Below are 13,978 nucleotides of genomic sequence, written 5' to 3' on the forward strand. Positions count from 1 at the left end.
AAACGATAGGGACTACCAAAATGTGAACTGTTTTGAACTAAATACATTTTAGGTGTCCTGAAGAACGTAAGAGAGATTTGGTTGCAGCTCAGGCACAAAGGCTGTTGAAGAAACGATTCGCCGCGAGGCAACAGGACCGTGTCTTCATGGTCGTTCTGCTGCCCGCGAGTCATTGATTACATGAATGAATGACCGACGTAGGGTAGTGTGGTGCGAACAAAGACGCCATTCATCGGCGGAGTAGTGGAAGGTTTTATGGCATGATATATCGTGCTATGTGGCCGTGTTTGTCTAATGGAGACGTACATAGTGGTAAGACACTGGGCTCAGATTCGGGAGGATGGAGGGTCAAATCTCCGTCCGCTCATGCAAATAAAAATTTTCCGCAGTTTCCCTAAACCACTTAAGAAAAGTATGCGACGGATGTCCTTCTCAATTCTTACCCAATTCAAGATTGTAATACGTCTGTAATGACGTCGTTGTCCACGGGAAATAAAACCCACTTCTGATCTAAACAGTAATGCTGAGAAAGCCAGTGAAATCACATAAATGTTCATCTTTGCCCGTTTTGTCCTCGGTGAAGTACAGTTATCTGAGCGTGCTGTGACGATAGTAAAATTTGGGAATCTTGTGGTTGTCTTGGCTAGCTTCCTCTAGTTTGAGCTTTTCAGCGTAGCAACATGAAAGCAGGTCGTTTCCGGGATGAATCTTTCACACTGCAGCGGAGTATGCGTTGTTTTGAAACTTCCGACAGATTAAGACTGTGTGCCGGATTTGCGATATCCTGTCTCCAAGGGATGTTGTTCCAGCAGAGTTTACAGGAGAGCTTGTGTGTAGTTTAGGAAGCAGGAAAGGGTTGATGGCAGAATTGAAGCTGTAAGGGCAGGTCCTGTGTCTTGCCATGGTAGTACAGTAGGTCGATGCGAAATACGTATTTTTTTCGTGATGTTACATTACTGAGATTAGTTTGATTTGAATGTGTATTTGATAAGACTGAATAGTTAATAAAGTGCTTCCTTTCCATTTTCAGGGCGCTCTGGACATCTTTAAAGGAATCTACGGAAATAATGAACTTACGCGTGTTTCATAGATTGACCTCCATAAAGCCTCCGAATGTACCATGTTCTCCCATTTGCCCCCAGTTAAGTTGCGTACAGCGGCGACAGTACGCAGCATCTCATGAAGCCGATGTTGTAGTTATTGGATCGGGGCCGGGCGGCTATGTGGCTGCCATAAAATCAGCTCAGCTGGGCATGAAGACTGTGTGTGTAGAGAAGAACGACACGTTAGGAGGAACGTGCCTCAATGTCGGTTGTATTCCTTCCAAGGCTTTGTTGAACAACTCACACTACTATCACATGGCTCATTCGGGTGACCTAGCAAAGAGAGGCGTAGAAGTATCTGACTTGAAATTAAACTTGAAAGCCATGATGGAAGCGAAAACTACTGCTGTGAAAGCTCTAACGGGAGGTATTGCTCACCTGTTCAAGCAAAACAAGGTTCAGTTATTGAATGGGCACGGCAAAATAACTGGACCAAATGAAGTTACTGTGATAAAAGCCGACAACTCAACAGAAACTGTGAAAACCAAAAATATAATTATTGCAACAGGATCAGAAGTGACTCCATTTCCTGGAATAGATATAGACGAAGAAAGAATTGTTTCATCTACAGGGGCGTTGTCCTTGAACAAAGTTCCGCAGAGATTAATCGTGATTGGTGCCGGTGTAATTGGTTTAGAGTTGGGATCTGTTTGGTCAAGGCTGGGCGCTGAGGTAGTTGCTGTGGAATTTATGCCTACTGTCGGAGGAGTAGGAATAGATGGAGAAGTATCTAAAACTTTCCAGAGGATATTAGCAAAGCAAGGTTTGAAATTTAAGTTGGGAACAAAAGTGACTGGTGCTGCTGTCCAGGAAAATTTAATTAAAGTCAGCGTTGAAGATGTGAAGGATTCGTCCAAAAAGGAGGAACTGGAATGTGATGTGTTGCTGGTGTGTGTCGGAAGGAGGCCGTACACCTTAAATTTGGGCCTTGAAGAAATGGGCATTGAACGGGATCAGAAGGGAAGAATTCCTGTCGATTCTAAATTTCAAACAGTGAAACCGAATATTTACGCCATTGGCGACACTATCCATGGTCCAATGTTGGCTCACAAAGCTGAAGACGAGGGTATTTCATGCGCAGAAGGCATTGCTGGGGGCCCAGTGCATATTGATTATAATTGCATTCCTTCTGTTATCTACACTCACCCTGAAGTTGGTTGGGTTGGTCGGACTGAAGAAGATTTGAAAAAGGATGGCAAAAAATACAAAACAGGAAAATTTCCATTCGCAGCAAACAGCAGAGCAAAGACAAATAATGATACTGATGGCTTTGTGAAGGTATTAGCAGACATAGCGACGGACAGAATATTGGGCATTCATATCATAGGACCAAGTGCCGGAGAGCTGATCAATGAAGGAGTGTTAGCGATGGAATATGGAGCGTCTAGTGAGGATGTTGCAAGATCGTGCCATGCTCATCCAACATGCTCAGAGGCTCTCAGAGAAGGATGTCTAGCTGCGTACTTTGGAAAGCCAATTAATATGTAGCTTGTGATACTAAAAAAAACCGCTAATATTGTTAAGACTGTATGTGAAAGAAGAAAATGTAAGAACATCGACTTGCGTTTTGTTAAAAAAGTATCTAAAATTACTGATTTCCTTAGTTTATAAGTTTTGTACTTAGTGTTAATTTTAACCGTTATAAGCAGTATTTCCATTCAGTGAGACAAAAGAGTCTTCCTAAGTGTATTGACTTTCAATATATCACGTTACTGTAAAAGGTATCATGCATATTTTGTTTATAAAATGACACATTTATAAATACCTGACACATTTTGGAAAAATTAAGAAAAACCAAACAAAAAGTTTTTACCAAGGCAAATCGCCAAACAGCGTACATTTTGAGAAGTTGCACTGAAGCGTCAAGGAAACTGGTATAGGCATGCGTATTCAAATACAGATATATGTAAACAGGTAGAATACGGCGCTACGGTCGACAACGCCTATTAAGACAAGTATCTGGCGCAGTTGTGAGATCGGTTACTGCTACTAGAATGGCAAGTTATCAAGGTTTAAGTGAGTTTGAACGTGGTGTTATAGAGAATCTTCAGCGTGACAGAAGTGCTACCCTTCCGCTCGTGTACCCTTGATGACTGCACGACACAAACGTTTACGCCTCGCCTGGACCCGTGAACACCGACATTGGACTATTGATGACTGGAAAGTATGTTGCTTGGTCGGAAGAGTCTCGTTTCAAATCATATTGAGCGGATGGACGTGTACGGGTACGGAGACAACTTCATGAATCCATGGACCCTGCATGTACGCGGGGAACCGTTCAACCTGGTGGAGGCTCTCTAATGATGTGGGCCGTGTGCAGGTGGAGTGATATGGGATCCCTGATACGTCTAGATACGACTGACAGGTGATACGTACGTAAGCATCTTGTCTGATCACATGCATTCTTTCAGGTCCATTGTGCATTCCGACGCAATTACAACCGTACAATGCGACACTCCACACGTCCAGGATTGCTACAGAGTGGCTCTTCTGAGTTGGAACACTTCCGCTGGCCATCAGACTCCCCAGACATGAATATTTTTGAGCATATCTGTGAGGCTTTGCAAGTGTTGTTCAGAAGAGATCTCCACCCCCTGGTACTCTTACTGATTTATGGACTGCCCTGCAGGGCTGATGGTGTCTATCCCCCCCCCAGCACTACTTCAGACATTAGTCAAGTCCATGCCACGCCTTATTGCGCCACTTCTGCGTTCTCGCGTGGCCCTATACGATATTAGTGCAGGTGTACCAGTTTCTTTGGCTCTTCAGTGTATTTTATTTTATTTTGACAACCAATTGCGGCATTTCAGTACGCCATATTCAGACGCCACATGTGTTTGATGGATAGACATTCAGATGTACCGATATTGGCATATTGGAGCCATCAGTATCTGGATACCGTGCATTCTTTAGTCGAGTGCGTTCTTCGAAGGCTTGTAACAACTGAAAAAGTTGCTAAGATCGTTGCTCGCGATGGGAAACGTTAGGGTACGAGTAGGGTGCCATCATACAGTTTTAATCTGCCAACAAGTGTTATGAAAATAGGTGCATATAAAACATGTACAAACTAGAATATTCTATCATTCCCACGGTAACAATGTGGAATTAGGTTTTTGTCCATTTTGGTATGATAGTGTTACTGTCAACATCGTAGTGACTCATGTCTTTGGTTTGAGAAGAAAAAGATAAAAACGGGCTGCTTAAACCGATGTACTCAGATCCCAAGACAGAACGTCGTCGAACATCCTTGGGATGAACCATAGGCACAATTAGCAGCAACTATTCACCATACTTTCGGTTAAAAGAACATAGGTGACTCTTCAAAATAACAGACTATGATAGTACGTAATTGGATCTTAAACGTTATGCCAAGTGTCTGTAGTGAACCTCAACTGGTGTGCAGTGACACGTGACCACATATTGAAGCGCTGCACTATCTGCAGTGCATTTCGTGGTATTTATGGGACACCTGGGAGATGGTACCATTACTCGAGCGAGCAAATCTTTGCTATCTTGGAGACAGCTAACACATATGAAGATGACAGAGAACATGCGAGAATGTGCAAGCAAATTCTACTATCAGTTATAAAGACATGCCACAATGGTGTCTTATGGCGGTAAACTGTAGCCACCTCGAAATAACTAATACTATGTCACTGGGAGATCAGTGCTGGCCAGTATGCGTGTTTTTGAAATTCTTTTATTCATTGTGACTAGTTTCGGTGCTACACTGCACCATCATCAGGCACATATAAATCGTAATTTGTTCAGCCCAGAAATTAAATTAATAGTAAATCTGATGCAGGTACAAAATAAACCCATTGCTCAATAAGAGTAGTCAGTCATAGAATACATCAGCCTTCGAGAGAATGTCGTAACAGTAGCTGTGAATTCAGACGGGTTGTTGCTCAGTGAGACCAGTAAATCGCATACAGGGTGTCGCAGATATGTTGTAGAGGGTGTGTTGAGGAAGGAGATCTAGGATAGGAGTTAGTATCCGGAGTCGTCATCCTACGACGCCACAGAACGTCGAAGTTAAGTCGCCGGCACCTGCTTTTACGCCACCCCTTTGGCAGCAAACCGTACGCTGGCGGACCGTCGCCGGAACGTCTCGCAATGTTATTTAGTGATCGATTGATTGGCAGTCAAGAAGGTGGAGAGAGATGCTGCGTAGAGAGGCCTTGTCTCCTATGATTGGCATTATCTGTTGCCTAGCTGGATGACGGTTTCCATCTGCAGTTTATTTTTCTCCTGTATAATGAGGAACACGGGAGATTTTAGAGGGTTCCAAGAGAAAAATAAACTGCAGATGGAACCCGTTGTCCGAAACCGTCATCGGGCGAGACAACAGAGCATCACATTCATGGTGGGACAAGGCCTGTCTACGCGGCAGCTAGCCCCACCTTCTCCACTGACGAACGTGGCAATCAGTCGCGATCACTGACTAACAAAGAACATTGCGAAACGTTCCGCCCACGGTCCGTCAGCGTTCAACGGGTTTGCTGCCGAAGGGGTGGCCTAAAAGCAGGCGCTGACGACTTAACTTCGACGTTCTGTGGCGTCGTTTGATGACGATTCCGGATACTGACTCCTATTCTAGATCTCCTCGCTCTACAACACATCGAAGTATTTTGGAACATTTCTGTGACTGATTATATATTGAGTACTTAAACCATCCAAAATGAACTTGTACAAAATATCTCACTATCAATACGTGGTGTGTCTAAAAGGTTCGGCGAATGGTGTCATACCTGAACGGGAACTTGGCGGATGTGTACGTGCATGCTCATGGGTCTTCAGATACCTGAGGAAAATCGATGCACTGCATGTGACTGACTGTGTAAACAGACTGCTACCAGCTGAACGTAGTCGGTGTGATAGGAAGTATCATAGCGCAGTGGAGCAGCATGTAAGCATCAAGTTCTGCTATACGAGGTGCATTCAAGTTCTAAGGCCTCCGATTTTTTTTCTCCGGACTGGAAAGAGATAGAAACATGCGCATTGTTTTAAATTGAGGCCGCGTTCATTGTCAATACGTCCCAGAGATGGCAGCACCGTACGGCAGATGGAATTTTACCGCCAGCGGCGAGAATGAGAACTGTTTTAAATACTTAAAATGGCGACGTTTTCCTTACTTGAACAGCGTGCAATCATTCGTTTTCTGAATTTGCGTGGTGTGAAACCAATTGAAATTCATCAACAGTTGAAGGAGACATGTGGTGATGGAGTTATGGATGTGTCGAAACTGCGTTCGTGGGTGCGACAGTTTAATGAAGGCAGAACATCGTGTGTTAACAAACCAAAACAACCTCGGGCTCGCACAAGCCGGTCTGACGACATGATCGAGAAAGTGGAGAGAATTGTTTTGGGGGATCGCCGAATAACTGTTGAACAGATCGCCTCCAGAGTTGGCATTTCTTCTGTGGGTTCTGTACACACAATCCTGCATGACGACCTGAAAATGCGGAAAGTGTCATCCAGCTGGGTGCCACGAATGCTGAAGGACGACCACATGGCTGCCCGTGTGGCATGTTGCCAAGCAATGTTGATGTGCAACGACAGCACGAATGGGACTTTCTTTTCGTCGGTTGTGACAATGGATGAGACGTGGATGCCATTTTTCAATCCAGAAACAAAGCGCCAGTCAGCGCAATGGAAGCACACAGATTCACCGCCACAAAAAAAATTTCGGGTAACCGCCAGTGCTGAAAAAATGGTCTCCATGTTCTGGTACAGCGAGGGCGTAATCCTTACCCATTGCGTTCCAAAGGGCACTACGGTAACAGGTGCATCCTACGAAACTGTTTTGAAGAACAAATTCCTTCCTGCACTGCAACAAAAACGTCCGGAAAGGGCTGTGCGTGTGCTGTTTCACCAAGACAACGCACCCGCACATCGAGCTAACGTTACGCAACAGTTTCTTCGTGATAACAACTTCGAAGTGATTCCTCATGCTCCCTACTCACCTGACCTGGCTCCTAGTGACTTTTGGCTTTTTCCAACAATGAAAGACACTCTCCGTGGCCGCACATTCACCAGCCATGCTGCTATTGCCTCAGCGATTTTCCAGTGGTCAAACAGACTCCTAAAGAAGCCTTCGCCGCTGCCATGGAAGCATGGCGTCAGCGTTGTGAAAAATGTGTACGTCTGCAGGGCCATTACGTCGAGAAGTAACGCCTGTTTCATCGATTTCGGGTGAGTAGTTCATTAGAAAAAAAATCGGAGGCCTTAGAACTTGAATGCACCTCGTAAATTGGGGAAGACTGCAAGGGAGACACATGGAATGTTAGTGCAGAAGTATGGGAGAGAAGTCGTGAGCAGAAAATGTGTTTACGGATGGTTTAAACTCTTGCGTGAAGGGAAGGAAACAACTGAGGCTGAGCCAAGTTCAGGTCGGCCATTGACAAGTAGAACCCCAGAAAAGATCGAGAAAGTGCGATAAATACTGGCGACTGACTCTCAGATTCACTGCGGAGGAACTGGCACTAACAAGGGCACCATCGTCCTCTATGATTTAGGTGAGCGGAAGATGTGCTCCCGATTTGTGCCGCGCAAAGGCTCTGAGCACTATGGGACTCAACTGCTGTGGTCATCAGTCCTCTAGGACTTAGAACTACTTAAACCTAACTAACCTAAGGACATCACACACATTCATGCCCGAGGCAGGATTCGAACCTGCGACCGTAGTGGTCACGCGGTTCCAGACTGAAGCGCCTAGAACCTCACGGCCATTCCGGCCGGCTGTGCCGCGCAAGCTCACAGACGAGCAGAAAGCAAAACGGATCCATGTGTGACCAGGATCCATTGCTTCTGAACAGCATCGTCACGGGAGATGAGACCTAGTGCTAACAGTGAAAAGACTGTCGATCGCCTTCTTCGACACCAACGGCATCATGCACAAGGAATTTGTTCCTGCAGGTCAAACCATTAATGCTGCATTTTACCAGTCCCGTTTCGAACCGATTGCTAGAGTGTATCCGGTTAGTTCGGCCAGAGGTGCACAGGACTGGAAAATGGATGCTGCACCATGACGATGCCCCTGCACACTGCGCGATCCGTGTGCGCCAATTCCTGGCGCAGAAGATGGTCACAGTTGTTGAATACCCTCCGTTCTCCCATGATCTCTCTCCTGCGGGCTTCTTCCTGATTCTCCGCTTAAAGGCGTCCATGAAAAGTGCGGACGTGAATGCCATCAAAAATCGTGTGACTGCCGTTCTGCGATCGAATCCACAGAAAGCCTTTGCTGATAGTTTCCAGAAGCTGTACGAACGTTGTCAAAAGTGTGTTATAGCGGGTGGCGACTATTTTGAAGGGCCAAGAACGAACATTTGTTCGTATCTTTTGTTTTGTTTATTGTCTGATATCATTCACCGAGCTTTTTAGACACCACTTACATGTACTGTAGCAATCATAAGTCCATAGAAAATGCATTAACTGTTTACAAAGTCTCGTTATTTGTATCTAATATAAACAACATGTCAGGAACTGTTCACAAATAATAACAAGCGTAAGTACAAGTCCCGATTACATCACAGTGTACAAGCTCTTTAAATGCTGCTCTCCCGTCCGTAATAAACCGCCCATATTCCCAGCTCACCATAACTCCAGACTGCAGTCACCGAAAATAGAATCATAAAGCAAAACCTTTCTATGGAACTCTATAATATGATGACCGAACAGCTCTCTACATGATACGAATAGCGCATAAGGAAGGTAAATTCGAATTGTACCTGAAGCTGTGTGACACCTCGTTAAACAAGATATCAAAGGTATCCAGATACCGCACACTCGGTGCCAAAGCCTAATAGTAATCATGTGGCATACGCCCTCTGAACGAAGACAGAATATTGAAACCAACTATGCAAATCTAAGCACATCTTGAAGTCGGTGGCTGGCCGATTCCGAGATAATACTGTCGTAGTATAAACGGTAAAAAAACTGAAACTTCCGTAGTGACGGTAGGCCACATATCATAACAAATCCGGCATTAGACGGATATTACAAGCAATACATAAAATGAAAACATCATCCTCTATATCAAGTCTGAAGTAATCCCTGTAATACTCATATACAAAATATGGAAAAGGAACTATTTCTTGTACTACTTCTCATAAGATAAAATGAATGAAATGTCAATGGGCATGAAATCATCAATGTGTTGCATGAAGCTAGACACTACTGTACGACTCAAAGACGATAATACATTAATATTAGCAGGAAAATGAAATGATAGATATTCATAGTGCCCATAGGCCAAACGTATTAAATCCAGTATGCCATTAGACGGATACTATAAGCAAACATAAAATAAACACAATGTCTAGTACAGGTTATAAGTGAGGGAATTATTGCAATCCTTGACATGACTAAAATGAAAATAGTAGGACCCTGTTGAATGGAGACGTACAGTGCCGAAATTACACACGTCCCTGCTATTTAACGAGCCAGATGCAGTAGTATAACAACAATGAGTATACCGGAAATCGTTCCTGTATTACTGAAAGTGGGCTAGTTTTTAGTACAGTAACATAAATAGTCCTTCAATATTGTTTCAGAAATATATGATAACGTCGCCACATACAGTGATAGGACTATCTTGTAACAAGCACGCCTATAAAGGGATTTTTCCAGCATGTCACGTAAGTCTTGTATGTACTAACAATAACCTGCATGACACGTTAGGGGCTACAAACACAGAAGGCAAAACAACAATGATGGTTCTCATAACCGGATGACATTGCTGCTGGTAAACCTTTCGGGGTATAAGGTCGTGGTCCACGAAGTGCTTTTGTTCCTAACCTTTCGTCCAGAGCTGCTCTGCACATCTTCAGAGGGGTTGCTCCTGCTCCACGACCTTATACCCCAAACGGTTTACCAGCAGCAGAGCAACAAGCGTAAAATATCCTGGATGGATATCTAATATCTGATTCACATTTCACATATCATTTTGTCATGGATAGAGATCTGCAGACGCGGTTTAATTTTATTCTTGTAAAGTGGCAGGATGAATAGTTGGTTTTGATACAGCTATTGCCAGCTAAGGTGAGTTATTTTCGGTTTTTTGTGACATTTCAGGTTTGTGTTAAATATGTGTAAAGTAGTACGTTTATCTATAGTATAGGCACTGAATTCTGTAATGACTGTTGGATGTTATTGGAAAATGGAAATCTGTGGTAAGGTCTTATGGGACCAAACTGCTGAGGTCATCTGTTCCTAAGCGTACACACTACTTAATCTAACTTACGCTAAGGACAACACACACACACCCATGCCCCAGGGAGGACTCGAACCTCCGACGGAGGAACCGCGCGAACCGTGACAAGGCGCCCCAGACCGCTCGGCTACCGCGCGCGGCCGCATGTTATTGGAGTCACATAAATGATATGCACAATGGGGTATTATTTGGTATTCTCAGACAGTGGGGTCACTTGGATGCTTTATACAGGGGCATGGGGTAAGCACGCCGCGTTCCGAACCGTTGTTAGCTTTTACGAGGGTTGCAACATTAATAGTGGCAACTATGTAGTCACCAGCGTTGTGTATAACCCATTGCCAGCGATGTGGAAGTCGTAGAACACTATTAGCAGTGCCACTTGTGTTGACAGTTCGAGCGGCGCGTTCTATTGCCCGCCGAATTTGTTGCAGTTCTGAAGCGAATGCCGTGAAGTGTTTCCTCCAGTTTAGGAATCGAGTTGAAGTTACGAGGGCTTATGTCAGGGGACTGCAGTGGGTGGTATAGAACTTAGCAGCTCCATCAGTCAAACAAATCAGTAACAAATCATATCAGCGCACACTCCGCTGCAGAGTGAAAATTTCATTCTGGAAACATCCCCCAGGCTGTGGCTAAGCCATGTCTCCGCAGTATCCTTTCTTTCAGGAGTGCTAGTTCTGCTAGGTTCGCAGAAGAGCTTCTGTAAAGTTTGGAAGGTAGGAGACGAGATACTGGCAGAAGTAAAGCTGTGAGTACCGGACGTGAGTCGTGCTTCGGTAGCTCAGATGGTAGAGCACTTGCCCGCGAAAGGCAAAGGTCCCGAGTTCGAGTCTCGGTCGGGCACACAGTTTTAATCTGCCAGGAAGTTTCACATCAGCGCACACTCCGCTGCAGAGTGAAAATTTCATTCTGAAATCAGTAACAGCTTGCACTGTATGTGCTTGAGCATTGTCCTGCAAAATGATGGTCAGGTCTTGCAAACAGTGTCATCACTTTTATCTCTAAGATGATCGTAGGTTGTGTTCCAAAAATGAACAGCATAGAGACAGAAGTGATGACACTTTCTGCAGGACCTGACCATCATTTTGCTGGACAATGCTCAAGCACGTACAGTGCAAGCTGTTACTGATTTGTTTGACTGATGGAGCTGCTAAGTGCTATAACACCTACTGCAGTCCCCTGACATAAGCCCTCGTAACTTCAACTCGATTTCTAAACTGAAGGAAACTTCACGGCATTCGCTACAGAACTGCTACAGATTCGTCGGCCAATAGACCGCGCTGCTCGAAATGTCAACACAACTGGCACTGCTAAGAGTATCCTACAGCTGGCCGGAGTGGCCGAGCGGTTAAAGGCGCTACAGTCTGGAACCGCACGACCGCTACGGTCGCAGGTTCGAATCCTGCCTCGGGCATGGATGTGTGTGATGTCCTTAGGTTAGTTGGGTTTAAGTAGTTCTAAGTTCTAGGGGACTTACGACCACAGCAGTTGAGTCCCATAGTGCTCAGAGTCATTTAAGAGTATCCTACAACTTCCGCATCGCTGGCAACGGGTTATACACAATGCTGGTGACTATTTTGAAGATCAGTAAAACTTTGAAACTCGTATCTATTTTGTATGAGCTGTAAATAAGTAGTTGCCACTACTAAAGTTCCAACCTTCGTATTACCTTGGAGCCGCTACTTCTCATATACGTAGCTCCTTAGGTGGCATCACTAGTCTGAGACTTCTTTCCAGCCTTCCCACCAAGGAAAATTCTCCGATAGTACCGGGAATGGAACCTTGGTCCTCGTGGGAAACTGGTAGCCGTACCACTCAGCTACGGAGGCGGACATGGTGCCACTGAAAAAGGGCCCGGCAGAATTTTTTCCCCTTCCTTCCCAAGCTGTCTTAACTGCATCTCTAATGACCCTGCTGTCGACGGGGCTTGTGATCTTGATCACCCTTCCCTCCAATTTTGATTGTCGTTTGTCCATGATTTACGTAGCAGGACTTTATGCTTACGATATGCATCACAAATATGCAAAGGCAAAGGTCCCGAGTTCGAGTCTCGGTCGGGCACACAGTTTTAATCTGCCAGGAAGTTTCATATCAGCGCACATTCCGCTGCAGAGTGAAAATCTCATTTTGGAAACAAATGTAAGTCTTTCACTCGTCAGTTATTTTGAAATGTGGCCCAGAATAAAGGCTACAAGTGTTATACATCGTATGTCACAAGCGATGTTGTACATAATTCTTAGATTTCCCCAACTAGCGAATTAGGATTTTTGCACGTCGTAAAGTTTTGTGTGCGTTAATTAGTGTGGGAATCTTTGTCCTCGTAAGAATGTAAAATAATCCTCTTTAGAGGGCCCTCGGGCATGAGAACGTGTGTTGTTGCAACATTCTTGGCCTATGACACGCCTTATTATGCCTTAAACTGGCCACATTGAACTTCAGCTGTTGTTATTCGCCGTCGCAGGCGGCTGGCCGCGCAATTTTTTTCTCGTCCTCTCGGGAAGATGTCACACTTCGTTAGGGCTGCGGGTACAGCGGGCGATAAGCGCTTGTTTGGTGTTCTCTTTTTTTGCCGCCGGCTGCTTAACGAAGCCTGGAATGCTGACCGCACGGCCCTACGCGCCACTGGGCTGACGTTTCAGCTGTTCGCCGAGCGGCGCTTTTCATTCACAAGGGAAAGAGCTAGACTCCCGCAGGATGTATAAGGTCTACAGCTTAGCTTCCTCCGTTTCGCAGTAGATGGCAGTAGCGGCAAGTGATGGTACAAGTGGCAGGACGTATCATACAGTAAACTTAGGTAGATTTCTAGCTCCATCATAAAATTATTCTCGCTCGAAGATGTTAATTTACGAGCCAAATTCTTGTCGTTTACGGTAAGGTTTAATTTTACGCTTTAACATGAGGGAATGTGCGGCTGAGGTCATAGAATACTGGTTAGACCCATAGTGAGGCACCTGTTAGTGAAAGACTTCAACACTTAAAGAGTGATGATTTTGACGTCGAAGACCAGCATGAAGGTGAAAGAGAGAAGATTTTCGAAGCTACTCAAATCGAGGCAAACAATCACAGGAGATCGTCATCGAAAGCAGCTGATGCGTTTGAGCCGTGTACTGAAAGACAAGTGGCCACAATACAGCGAGAGACATGGAAAGGTGATTTTGCAGCATGACAGCCCTCGACCCTATGTCGCAAAACCCGTCAGAACACATTGAAAACGTTCTACCCCACCGCCGTATTCTTCAGATATTGCTTTCTCTGATTGTCACCTGTTTGGGTATGAAGAACGCATGGCTTGGCTGACCAGCATTTCCGATCATACACTGAGGGGGGGATCGCAACACCAGCAAGGAGTTGTGCGACGTAAACGAAAGTGGTAACAAAATGAAACACCTACAGCCGTTCTTAAGATGTCGTTTATTGCGTAGCTACTAATTTCGGCGCTTCAGTGCAGCATCTTTAGGCTTAGTTGATGCTGAAGGAGTTATCACGATCCATATATACAATACATCAGTAGTCAGCATTACTGGTTTACGCAGACTGTCTGTAATTGTGATGCCTCTTCAACCATCAACTGTTAAGTAAATAGTGAACGTGCGTAGTCCTCCAGACCTCCAGCCACAAGGATGGAGATATACAAACGAAAGTTGATAGGCGTGTTTCTACACCT

At 44.9% G+C, this 13,978-nt stretch overlaps 2 protein-coding genes and 1 long non-coding RNA gene across 4 annotated transcripts in view; 2 read left to right on the forward strand and 1 right to left on the reverse strand.

Moving 5' to 3' along the window:
- Positions 1-13,978, forward strand: part of LOC126195224 (myristoylated alanine-rich C-kinase substrate) — a 495,457-nt gene that overhangs the window by 183,446 nt on the left and 298,033 nt on the right. The window lies entirely within an intron of this gene.
- LOC126195227 (uncharacterized) overlaps positions 1-13,978 on the reverse strand; it is a 386,656-nt gene that overhangs the window by 151,831 nt on the left and 220,847 nt on the right. The gene's annotated exons all lie outside the window — the stretch shown is intronic.
- On the forward strand, positions 1,047-2,647 carry LOC126195226 (dihydrolipoyl dehydrogenase, mitochondrial-like). Its single transcript, XM_049933751.1, has one exon. It carries the CDS (start codon positions 1,068-1,070, stop codon positions 2,589-2,591), a length of 1,524 nt encoding a protein of 507 aa, XP_049789708.1. The 5' UTR covers positions 1,047-1,067; the 3' UTR covers positions 2,592-2,647.

This window comes from Schistocerca nitens, chromosome 7, assembly GCF_023898315.1.
Source record: "Schistocerca nitens isolate TAMUIC-IGC-003100 chromosome 7, iqSchNite1.1, whole genome shotgun sequence".
Lineage (NCBI taxonomy): Eukaryota > Metazoa > Arthropoda > Insecta > Orthoptera > Acrididae > Schistocerca > Schistocerca nitens.